This window comes from Amblyomma mixtum, chromosome 6, assembly GCF_055824585.1.
Source record: "Amblyomma mixtum isolate Tamu chromosome 6, ASM5582458v1, whole genome shotgun sequence".
NCBI lineage: Eukaryota > Metazoa > Arthropoda > Arachnida > Ixodida > Ixodidae > Amblyomma > Amblyomma mixtum.
The window spans coordinates 65,062,775-65,075,706 of record NC_143017.1 but is presented as its reverse complement, the minus strand read 5'-3'; the positions used below and the strand labels follow the sequence as shown (position 1 = coordinate 65,075,706).

Genomic DNA, 12,932 nt, shown 5'->3' with positions numbered 1-12,932 from the left:
GAAAGTGGCGGTGGACCCCGACGCCAAGGAGCTGGCAATGCGGATCGACGCATCGAAACCGTGAGTTTCCTTGGTCGCATTGTTCATGTCCCTGTGTTCGAGCCGATAGGACATCTGAGGGGTACGGAAGGCGGTATGGAGAGCTATCCAAGCCTGCCCTCACTTGATGTGAGGTACCAAGTGGAATTAGCGAAGGCGCGCTTAGCGTACTTTCAGGCTGAACTTGCGAAAGTGAATAGAGGAAAGGCGCCGCTTCGCGAGGAAGAACCTCAGGATGTAAAGTATGTCTTGAAGGTTATCGAAGCCAGACGCCAGCAGGTAGAGCTCGAGATCTCTAAGATCAAGGAGTCTAGGAGAGCCAGTGAGTCAGCCAGGGAGAACTGCTCTGAGTCCCGAGAGGTGAGGCCGCCTGTGCTGGAAGACAAAGGATTATGCTTGTCATGCACAGGTCAGGGAAACAGTAGTGAGGACGCTGAAAGCAATCAGCCGGTATGCGGGAACGCATCTTTGTTAGGAAAGGCCGCAAAAGGCTCAGGAAATGAAAACAGGATTCCTGAAAGGCGCGGAAATATCAAAGCTTTTCCGCCACCGCGGGCGGCTAGCAAAGAACAGGAGCAGCCCAATTCTGATGATCCAGGCCCAATTGAGACCAAGGTGTCCGATAACCAACAGGACAACGGTCAAATTCCTGCAGGCTCGATGACGGAGGTTGTGACCTCCGACACGTCAAAAGAGCGAACGAAAAATAGCCAGGAAGAAGTAAAAAGAGAGCCAGCTTTCCGCGAAACTGGAATCTCTGGTGGAAAAAGTATCGGGATGGAACGCAGCGCCGTCCAGTTGTCGAACGCGCCCGATGTGCGTCCGATCAGGTCATCTGATGACAGGGAAATGAGTGGCGGCTTGCCACAAGACAAATTCAGGCCGAATGACTGTGAGGGGGCTCATGCAGCCCCAGAGTTAAACAATGCTACGGAGCCGGCAAGCTCCTATAACGAAGGGAGCGGCAATTTAAATGTTTGCCCTTGCAGGAACAGTACGCACCGTGCTACAGGTCGCAACATCAAATGTAGCAAGACTGACCGTACTGATATATTTGGACGGCCCAGGGGCTATGCTCGTTGTGCAGCACGCGGTTCGTACCGGCGCGCCGGAGAGAGCGTGCCCTTAGTTACGTTGTGTGGTCAGGGGTTTAGACCCATCGAGAACCGGGACGTGTTTGATCCTGGGGGGCACCAGCTGTTGAGTTCTTGCCCCGCTGTGGCGCCAGCCTAATGACCTTAGCGACCATTCGGCGTTAATCGTGTCGTTTGAGACACGTATTGGCTCGAACGCACAGAGGGACACCCGGTGCGACTAAGGAGGCTCACGTGGCCACTTAAAGACATCGTACGAGTGTTAGTGAACGCTCCAGTTGCGAGTGTCGGTGTGTGTGTGTGCTCGTTTGCGAGCAGGACGTGCATGCAAGTGAACTGGGTACATGGACGCCGTGTTACGGCGCACGCCAGGCATGCCACTGTATGCATTTGATTGTGTGAAACGCGTACTTGAATGTGTGCATTTCGCTTGTTTTGTTGGTGCGCGTGTGCATTTTGCGTCAGGTTTTGTTTGCTTGTGATGACACGATATGTGACTGCTCTATGTACGTCGCCCTCGCAGCGATTTCATGAGTTGGACCGATCCCTTGTTGCTGTAATTCTAAAAGTGGCATTTGAGCCCTTTGTAGAATCTTGGGAAGGGCGTGTAAGGGATCGGTAGTGTACGCGGGGTCATCGGAACGCGGCTGGGGGCGCTCAAAGCGAAGCGTCTCCTATTTGGAACGCGGCCGCTCGCGAACGCGCCAAGAAGTACGGGTGTCCACCGCGCCCCGCTGTACCGATTCGCGCACGTGCTGGCACGAACGTCTATTTGTGTTTGTTTTTATTTTGTGGTGGAAAGAGTGCTCTACCTTACGGAAGCTAGAGGGCTGGCCATGCCCTGGATGAACCAATGATGTTAAGGCCGCAACATGATTGGAAGCTACGGAATGTGGGCCGGGCCTTTAGGGCTTTAAAACTGGGCCCCGGAGCCGGAAGCGGGGTTCTGCGCTAAGGTGAGATGCAACGCATCTTCGGCTACGCCGAGTAGGGGCCTCCCCTAGTATTAGCCAGTTCCACCCCTTTTGTTGTTTCTCCTTTTGCCGTTAATTTGTCTCGAGTGTCTAAACTTCTATACGCTGTAAATATTTGTATATAAAACTTCAAGTATCCCTTTTTGTTATCCCTGTGTCTTCAAGTCTTCAAATTGAAACCACCCGTCTCTGGCGGGGCACCTATGGTGCAAAGACGAAGAAAAAGAACCTGTGGAAATTTACTGTGAGGGACAGCATGCCATCCCAATGGTTGCCCCCCCCCCCCCCCCCCCCTTCGCGTCCACAGCTTGGAGCGCAGTGATACCAATTTAGGACGTCACGACTGCTCTACAGGTTTCAACCACTTCCAGTGTAACGACAAGGCGTCTGCGAAATAGCTTTTCAGGAAATCCTGGTGATCATTTGCGAGTGGAGTTTTTGTGGCGAAAGGTACACTGGGCTAACAGAAGACGTTTCGCGGTGCCTGCCAAAGGCCACTACTGCGCATGCGCCGTTACCATGGCAACCGGTACCATGGCAATTATGGCGCCGCAGCCGCTGTGCCGCATTGCGCATGTGCAGAGTCGCGCCGCGCTGCTGGGATATAAGCCGGAAGCGATGCGCTCGCTCCTCAGACGCGCACCATGGAAGAAGGAGAGCGGCCGTGCTCGTCAGGGCAGCAGTACAGGCTGCATGAAATTGAGGCTTCCGATCCAGTAGTCGTCGCATGGTAAAGGGCCGGCCGGCCGACAGCGTGAAAACGAGGCGAGAAAGGCTAAGCGGGCGGCTGACACGTCTGAAGAACGAGAGGAACGTCTCGCGAAGAGACGCCGCCAAGCTGCTGAACGACAGCTACGGCGTGTCGCTAACGAAATGTCAGTAGCCGAAACTGATTTCGCTGTGTATATCCTGACCTAGCTGTGCTAAGCCACTGCCATTTTTTTTTTCTGTGCAAAGTACCCAAGCTTGACATTGGGGTAAACGCTGAAGAGAAAAATGTACCTAGCAGTAGCACCGCGACTGATTCGTGGAACGCGCGGCGAGATCAATCAATGATCAATCTGATCAATGATCAATCCATGATCAATCAATCATGATCAATCTGAGCCTCAGCTCTATTGCGCTATCTACGGTGTAAGGTATGTGGGACGAACTTTTTGCTCTATGGCGATAGTCCAGGGAAGCTCCAGGACAGCTTGTCGCCACGCATGTCAGCGCATCTTGGAATGGACTGCCGAGATGGCCTTTGTCGAACCATATTTGAAGAAAGTCATCATTCCGCACAAGCAAAAAGATAAGTTAACGAACGAAATTATTGTGACACACGAATCCTAAAGCTTAGTGATGCCTGCGTAAGCAGACTGTTGGTGGTTCTATCAGAAAACTGAGTGGTTTTCGTTAATATGCACAAGTGTGCGACAAGCTTACTGTGGGGGTATTGTGCTATTGTATTGGCTCAAGGTTTCTGCGGACTGATTTGCGTTCAGTGTAGGATGGCAAGTGTTCTCTCATTAAGACACCAGTTCTAAGTTGTTGTTATCCACAGGGTAAAAGTAGCATGTACACACTGCGGGGGATAGGCCAACACACGGGCGACGACTGACAAATGCCCAAAAGCGTTTATAAAAAAAAAAAAGAGTGGAGACTGGAAGGTTAAGACTATGAGCAAATCGGTTCCTGTGAGATGGGTGACTGAAAATCGAATAAGGGTTTTATGTGCAGAGTACTGAATGCTTTTGCTACGGATTATTTTTGTGCATGAGCAGAACGAAGTAATAATTCTAAAAAAAATTAGGATGGGAGCCAGTTATTTTCCAAAAGTCAACGTTGAATGGCGAAGTGCACAATCCTTTTGCTGTTCTCAAATGTAGGAGCCCGAAGGGAAAGGACGACTATAGTAGACGAACCCAGACTGAGCTTTTCAAGCAGGTGTGCTAGCAGGCGCCTACTTAAAGAGTAGAAGCGGTAGCAGTACAACAAAAAGTGAACAATCGTGTCGGATTCAGCATAGAACGGGCACAAAGGGAAGACAGGCAGACCAGAATTATGGACGTATAATTTCAACTGAGGCATGCGACAACGGAGCCGCGTAGCCAGCGCCAGCCATCGTGTGCATCGTCTTCATTCCCATGCACTTAGGCCTTTCTAGGCTCCGTGTTTCACCAACTAGCCTAGTGGTGCAGGCCAGTGGTTTTCTCCGAGCGCTTAAGCTCCGATTTTTGCTGCCGTTCATCTCGTCACTGCACACGCTGACACAATGCCAAATAAGTCTCCAAGGCTTTAAACGGTCTGACGTTTTGACATGCACTTCACGGTTATAGATAAAACGCGGCTGAGTGTTAAAACTTACCATTCTCGACGAACACGTTATTTATTATACTTCGGCCTTATCGCGGAAAAGGCGAGTGAGGGAAACTCCGCTTGTGATCAAAGCTCGCCCAAGAGGTGTTAGTGAAAGATTACTTGATTAACGTAAGGGACTGCATGTTTTAGCTGATCAGCTAAATTTAGTCAAGCGCACTAAAAAAGCATTACCACTACACCAAGCCTAACGGCACAAGATTTGTGCCGCTGCGCTGTTTCGTAACCATGATGCAAAAAAAACTCGGCAATAAGCTCGTTCAAACTATATCGTGACAGAAAACAGGGCGAGGACATTCGATAAAGGACCTCTCCTCCATGACGTAAATTATTCAGTACAGTTTTCTTTCGTTCCTGCCCGTTTTTAGCGTCCGCATCAGGGTATAGTTTTCCTGCTTTATTTAACCCATAATATAATTGCATACTGTACAGCTCCATAGTTACGCCGAGGCTTGAGTGGGCACATGTGAAGCAGTTTTACTTGAGCCGATTGTCGAAAAAGCGTGCTTACCTCTGTACTGTTTATTTGAACATAGACTGACCTAGGACCTACCTGAAAGTAAAAACAAAATAAGATGCCCAGCAACAAGTCAGTTCCCGTGTGCAGCACCTGCGATGCTTGCAGTGTCCCAAAAATAGCTTCACTGCTAAGGTGAAAACACAACTTCTATTGGTTCCTGGCGTGAACAATGTTCTTGCGCACAGCATTCTTCGAAAACTTTAACGGGATACAGGCAAGGAAACCGAGAAATGAAACAATAGCGACATCATATTTTTCGAAGAAGAGGACAATGACAAAGCCACGAACTGTCTCGAAGACGCTTACGAGATATGTCGGCGTGTATATCGAGGGCATGGGGGTGGGCATTTGGGGAGATGGCGGAGTGTTTATTTTAGGAGATAAAAACTACAGGCAAGCAATTTCTGTTACTTATTTCTGCGAAGACAGCGCATCTTCTGTTGCTGGCACTTATTTGTTAGTGTAAGCCCATTACCGAGAAAGAAGATCTCGAATACGACTTTAATTCCAGCTAACGGCCCATCGCGCGTATAACGGAGACAGGTACGCATTTCGTGAATTACACTGACATATGATGAACTTCAATTGAATTACAGAGATTCGTGGACTGACGAAGCAACCTGAACTGAACTGTGAAACTACGCGGACGGCGGTCTGCAAATCTGAAAGGGGGTTTGGTATTGTCAACTGCATGCACATTCTGCAACAATAGACAGTTTTACCCTGCCTTGAGTTGGTTCTTTTCCTAAAGGCTTGTCGGAGTGGCTTAGTGACATTGGGCTGCTCAGGCCAAGGTCGCTGGACGGAATCCCTGCCGAAGTGGCCAGATTTTGATGGAGGTGAAGTTCAGAAATGCCCATATGTTGTGCGATGTCATCACATGCTAAGGAGTACCATGCGGCTTATATTTTCGCGAGGACCTCCGTTTTGCCTTCCTTCAAAGCCCACGCGTCTCTGCGGGTTCTTAAACCTTACTTGTCGCATCAACTTTCTTGAGAACGAAATCACTGCAACTGCACTTCGTCGATTTAGTATTTTGCAACTTTCTTGGCTGAACTTCATATAGGGGTTTGCTATCATGGACAGCCACAGGGATGTGTGGACCTCTTTACACGATGTTCTCGTTAATTCCAAGACAATGCCACTCCTCGATTCATATTCTTATGTTCCTTGTTTATTTTCATGTTCCGCGGCAGCTGTCGTTTTCATGCAGTCGTGTATTTGCTCTTTTACTGCCCAGGCCACAAACAGCTTCGAAAATACTCAGGAGAAAAAACGAAACATGTGCTATCAGCTACGTAACAAACGCGTGAAAACGGACACAAATTAAGAAAAAAAGAGGTAAGAGGACAGACCGCGAAAAATAATAATGAAATGGACTTCAACACTCTGTAACACGGGTAATCATAGATTAGAGCGCTCGTCTTACCGTTATTGTTGTTAAAGACGGCATTTTCTTTTATTCAGGTGGCTGAACGATGAAGCGCTAATGCAGCCTGTCTTCTTTTGCGAACGGGGAATAGCTCTCAGATAGAATGCGCTGTTTCGTTCGGGTACCTCGTGAAAAGGACTACTCTCCAGATATGGTTTGCAAACGCATGTCCAAACTCTGCCTAGGAATGTTGTCAGTGGCCTTGCGAGTGAAGTCTTCCCCAGGCTAGCTTCGCTGGGGCTTCCCGTCTTGTTTCTGCCTCCAAGTATAATTTACGGTGCGGTCTGGATGTTATGAAATTTTTATTGCACCACCTAAATTTCGTTTTAGAAAAGTGCAGTTGTTTGCGGTGAACTAGAACTCAACCTCAAGTGAAAAAAAAAAGAAGGGAAAGGAAGGAGCAGTCTCTGTGTGTCGGAAAAAATGAAGGAAAGGAAGCTGCAGTCCTGGTGTGCCGAAAGAAGTAAAGAATTTTAAAACGCCATTTTATCTCAGTGGCCTCAAAATATTGCATTACGTTGGTTGTCCCGTGCAGAGGCTGCGAGGGGTAGGGTTCACTGGAAAAATTTCCATGCGCTCACTTGCCCTCTCTCCTTCGCAGCATAAGGGGTGAAGCGAGATGAGCGTACGCGCGAGTCCTTTAAAAGGACAAAGCGCAACATTCAGTGGGCGTCGCGGTTCATCAATTTTCTCGCCTTGACAAACCGCGCGGCCATTGCAAAACGCACTTGTCGTAAAACAGATGCTGTCCTCGGCGCCCCGACGGCGTGGTGGCCCTCCGTCATTGAAACGATGGCAAGGAGACGAAATCGCGCGTAAGATACGTGCAAAAGCCTGCATTCAGTGACCCTGTTCGTATGCTCTTTGCGTCTACCGCTTCGCAGGTCATGATGCCTCTTATCTCCACGGCTGTGGTCATCGGAATCGCGATGGCCGTCGCAGACCCGGTCGTTGAGACGGACAACGGCAAGATCGCTGGCTCCATCGTCAAAGTTTTCAACGGAACCAGCGAGGTGGACGCATTCCTGGGCATACCGTACGCCGAACCCCCCGTCGGTGAACGCCGCTTCCAGCCGGCAGTGGCGGCTCCTCCCTGGAAACCATACACGCTGCAGGCAACTAAGAAAGGCGCCGCGTGCATGCAGTTCACGCCATCGAATCCACTGCCACCCTGGGTAGAAAAAGAGAGCCATAAGAGCGAGGACTGCCTTTACCTGAACGTGTGGAGGCCACACTCGATGGGTAACGGCACGGACACCCTCAAAAGTGTTATGGTGTGGGTCCACGGCGGAGGCTTCGACTTCGGCTCAGCATCCATGAACCTCTACGACGGTGCCATTCTCGCTGCCGAGGGAGATGTGGTCGTGGTTTCCATGAACTACCGCCTGGGTGTCTTCGGATTCCTCGCACTGCCCAAAGACATAACGCCAGCGCCGGGAAACCAGGGGCTACTGGATCAAGTTCTAGCCCTGCGTTGGGTACAGCAGCATATCGCTCGCTTCGGCGGCGACCCCAACAATGTGACGCTGTTCGGAGAGAGTGCCGGCGCGTGGTCTATTGGCTTCCACACCATTTCACCCGTGGCTCGATCGCTCTTCCGGAGGGCCATTGTTCAGAGCGGCGGAGTGCTAGTTGGCCAGCTGGCAGACTCTTCTGCCACCGCAGCAAAGAAGGCACATGAGCTGGCTGACAGTATAGGTTGCGTGACCAAGAATACATCTGACGTGGTCCACTGCCTGCAGAACAAGACCGCGCACCATCTCGCAGTCATGCAGTCTATCGTGTGTTCTCATTACCTGATGTGCTTCACCGCTGTTTACGGCGACGAGTACCTGCCAAATGACCCTCTCAATGCAGCCGACGTGAGTGTACCGAAGGAGTTCCTCCTCGGAAACGTGGAGAATGAAGGTGCCGTCTTTGCGAGCCTGCAATTTTGGATGCAGTTTCCGTTCCGGCAATCCTTGCGCGTCAGCAAGACGGACATGGTGTACTTCTTCCTCAAAAGCTTTTCGTTCGCGCCGTCTTTTGTGGTGAAAGCAGTGTACAACTTGTACGTGGGTGCACTCAGAGAGCATGAATACGCGAAGCTGCGGTCAGAGCTGGGTAACGCCATCGGGGACGCCTTTTTGCGCTGCCCCGAAGTTTTCTTCGGCGAGAAGCTGTCACAGCATGAGTCCCACGTCTACTACTACAACATGGTGTATCGCTCAACGACTGTAAAGCACCTGGATAAATGGTTTGGCATGACCCACTTCGATGACGTGCAGTACGTGTTCGGGATGCCTCTTAGGGACCGTCCAAGGGCAAGATACTCTGAAGCTGACCGAGAATTTAGCAGGAAGGTTATGGACATCTGGGTAACCTTCTCGAAGACTGGGTAAGTTCATTAGCCTACGTATTTAGGAAGCCAATAAAACCTTGTGTGTAGCTGCGGAGACAGCTGTAGTGTGAAACCTACGATTCGCAAACCAGGCATGCTGTTCGTTAATATATTCGAGTAACCAACTGGCTGTCCCTGTTGCCGCCACAGCTCACCAATAAGGAAAAACTGGTTAATTCTGATTATATGTCCACCGTCACCCTCTGCAGCTGCTTAGTAATGCACTATGAGTAACCTTATTTCATTCCGACTTTCACGAATTACACGAAAATTTCAGAAATTCATGCATTTGAGATGCTTGTCGTTAAATGTAGTGTTACAATCTTTTCATGTGCGACAAGTGGAAGAAAGGGATGTACCGGCTCGTGTGCGTTCGGGATGCGCTTTCATATAGCTACATTATACTTAAGGAGGCAAAGTGAAACTTTTTGCCTTCAACGCACGGTTGCTAGGGCGGCTTGCGAAGAATGTCTGAACTTGGCTTAATAAAGAGCCATCCTGGCAGTCAAGGACTATAAGCGAAGATAGAAAGCGTTTATGAATAGTGTATATATGTCTGTAGTGAACGTGTGCAATCGTAATGGCCTGCAATACTAATGCATACGGGTCGTTTGCGTCGAGGGAGAGAGCTGGATGCCCCGTCTTGAAGCCTCATCCGGTAATATCGTGAAACTGAATGAAAGCGTCAGAAAAAGTGACCGCGGTTAAAACAAGAAACAATTTTCCGTGAAGGACCGCTGTTATCAGACTATACAGACACCTGATTATATTCTGTCTTTCTGAGCCAATAGAAATTGACATGCTAATGCAGGCACTATGATGCTATAGCTAGAAGTTTAAAACTCACCTGGTGCTTCTCAACAGACTGCAAGTGGCCTCTATATCGACAGTAAAACTTTTCTCTGTGCCAAGGCTTTTTTGAAATCACTCAGGTCAAACTGAAGTTGGCATGTAGGAATAGGTTACTGCTTTTTACCGTCAAAGTCGCTACTCTAACTAACAACGGAGCCGTTACAAGCAATAAAAGATGCAAAATAATAAAATACATCTGTGCGTAACCTGCCCCTTAGACAAGTAAAGTGGGGTGATGCCAGTTCTTTTCAACGGCGATCTTTGAGGTTAGGTTATACCAAGCTGTGATCACGTAGTCCGTTTGGTCTTGACGTCACGGGTTTCAGTGAAGTGGCGGGAGAAAATGTTGCATTTAAAATACAATTTTCGCTCTCTAATAAATGCGCCTTTTGAAACCGGAAAAAGAAACAAAGCTGCAGGGAGCCGGAAAGAGATATCGTAAGGGCAAAATTTGTATAAGGTGTCTTTCTAGTGTTTTTCTTACATTGTGGCCAGAGGCAGATCATTCGCTTGAAAGTATTTTCGAAGCGATAAGAGAGTTTGGGCAATAAGCTCTTTCTAATCAAAGAATTCAGTTCGAACATTTTCCCTGCTGTTTGATCAAATGCACACTTGGACAAGGTTTGTCTGCTCTGGAACATGCATGAAACAAGAGAACAGGTTAACGAAAAGAAGAGGCTGAAGTTATATTTGGGTGCTCTCATGGCCGCCTTATTCTCAATGACAACGCCTTGAACAGACTCAATGGGAAAAAGGTTCCTACGCTTTAACCTTTCGAACCTCTCTTACCCCAGGTGGACGCATTGTTTTTCAATTTGCCTTGCCTTCCTGAGGACCTTTCATTGTATTTTCTGCAGCGTTTACGAAAATGCAATCATACTGAACTGGGTATACTACTTTCTATTTGTGGCTTCCAGCACAGGCAGATATCTCGTTCAAGGAGATCTGAGAATTTATGAAATAATTACTTAGATTGCTGAAATTATTCTTGAAATAAACCTTCTATACTTACCCTGCATAGAAAACAATGAGACGCCCTGTACAACGTGAGAGCAACGACGAATTCGTTAACTTTGTGCCGATACTGTCTCATCGCAGGACTCCGCCGCCGGTGCAGGGCAGTCCATGGCCTCTGTTCGATGCCAAGGAGCATAAAGTGGTTAGGATAGGTGATAACGACACGGAGGTCGAGACGCTGCGGGAGCTGGACAGGTGCCGCTTCTGGGAACACCTCTCCAAGCCCAACCTGCAGAGCAACCTCTTGGACTGCCTCTGAGCACCTTTGCACGTACGCACCGCAAGCGAAAGCTGTTTGCGCCCTCCACTGAAGGCGGAACGAATGCCGTAGACATCTTTTTGACAAATGCATCACCATGCTGGTATCGTGCAAGGGAATTTAGGACCTATGGAGCGGCCGCTGGACAGGTAGGACAAGATTGTACATGACGCCTAGACTTCGAAGTACACAAAGAGATTTTCCCTGCTGACTACGAAACTTCGAGCGAAATATAAACCACACTAGGGAGATACCAAGTAGAAAGGAAGCCCAATTACCTGCCCTTTCGGACGCCGAACCATGTTGAACTGCCCTGGGTATATTTTATGCCTCTTCAGCCCGCTAGAATCGTGCCCTTTGTCCGCGCCTATATACTATCAGATGTGTTTCTCCAGATCTGGAGCGCCTTGCAAGGTCAACAATAATATGTTCTATGTCACGCCAAAAGCAGGAACTTAATTCGCGTTGTCTGAACGGGTATCGAATACGATTTGGATGTTCATCCTTACGACTGATTAATACTCCGAGAAGGCAGGTCGGTTTTCTTTACCCCGCTTCCTTTCATGCATCAGCTTCGGTTAATGGCGCCAGAAAGGCGGGAAATATAACTGGACTCCTTGCAATTGTTTATTTGTCGAATCTAGTAAGCTGCTACGTGGTGAATTTGCAACCCCCCTGATCTCCTTTGAAGATAGAGATTTTACTTTTGATCCGGCCGGATACATTTTCAAAGAGAAGGTACGTTAAAAAGGATGGAGATATATATATTTTTTTAAAATCGTGTTCTTAACGGTAACTTGGCAACATTTTTGTTTAGCCGAGAATTGCGGACTGCAAAACAGACTATCTTGAAGCTGTCAAATAATGCTCAAGATTCAAATTATGCTAATTAACCTGATCATTTATAGACGATCGGACTGGGCACGTAAATCAACTTAGCAGGCTTTATTGTGTCCTTTCATTCATCTTAAGCTCTTGAAGCTTATGAAATCACTAAATAGGCCAGATTTTTTTTTTTGCAGCTATGGGATGAAAAACGAACTGTAGTGATACGGCACTCACAGCGACTGCCGCAAACACAGCGTATGAAAGCGGTGCGTCTTGCAAACCAAAACACAAAAAAAGAGAAAGAATAAGCGAAAGCCTGAAACAACAACATGTAAATGTGCAAGCAAATTATGATGATCTCGTACAGCCCCATGAGTACAGGTGAAGATTACCGCTGGCATGGCAGCTTTTACTACTGCCGTAACTGAATCAAAGCACTACTCTCAAAAGAGAAGGCTTACGTGTGACGCGATTCGATAAAAATTGTTCAGTGATTAGAAACCAACATGTTGCAAAAGTTAAAAGTGTCTGCTGTGCATTTATTATCGCCGAGGCCGATTAAAACTGTCCAGTATTTGTGACGTGAAGATTTAACAGGTGTACGCAGAAGACACAGGGAAAACGGATATTTCAGAACAGTAGCATGGTGCTTCCAAACAATCACAAATGTTTGCGATTATTTTGGCTTTGGCCAAGCAATCTCTCAAGCACATAAAGATCTAAGTTGTTTCTGAGCCCATGTGTTGTGATCAATCGGTGCTTTTGTTCTGACGGAGCTATATGTCCTTATCGCTGGCACTGCACAAAGACCGGGCCGTTGTCTTTGCACGTTGTCAGGTCGCCAGGGTGGTAGGCCTAAGCCCGAGAAAAACACTGCCGGTGCTGTCATCGCACAATACTTCACGCGGCCATGACGTCACGTGAGAATCTGGAAGTCGAAACGTAGTAAAGCGAAAGCAGGACATGCAACTTTGTCGTTGTTATTCTTTGTGTTACAGTCGTTTATTAAACGATGTATAACACAGTTACGTTTTACTGTGCGCTGTGGTTTTGTTTATATGATTCTGACAATCGCCAACTTAGACTTCACCCTGCTGTCGCAGTCGTCCATAAAGGAAGAAAAATAACTCTAAAGCTACTGTCAGTCACTCCATACTCAACATCTACAAAGGCATC

At 48.1% G+C, this 12,932-nt stretch overlaps 1 protein-coding gene across 2 annotated transcripts in view; it reads left to right on the top strand.

The window, feature by feature from the left end:
* The window catches only part of LOC149339247 (cholinesterase-like), a 63,348-nt gene extending 50,858 nt beyond the window's left edge, over window positions 1-12,490 (top strand). For both annotated transcript variants that reach the window (XM_089548000.1, XM_089547999.1), the window contains 2 exons: window positions 7,305-8,797; window positions 10,751-12,490. In XM_089548000.1, the coding sequence (XP_089404126.1) occupies window positions 7,308-8,797; window positions 10,751-10,928 (1,668 nt within the window). In that variant the 5' untranslated portion in view covers window positions 7,305-7,307 and the 3' untranslated portion in view covers window positions 10,929-12,490. The remainder of the gene's footprint in view (window positions 1-7,304; window positions 8,798-10,750) is intronic.
* Window positions 12,491-12,932: the final 442 nt, after the last annotated feature.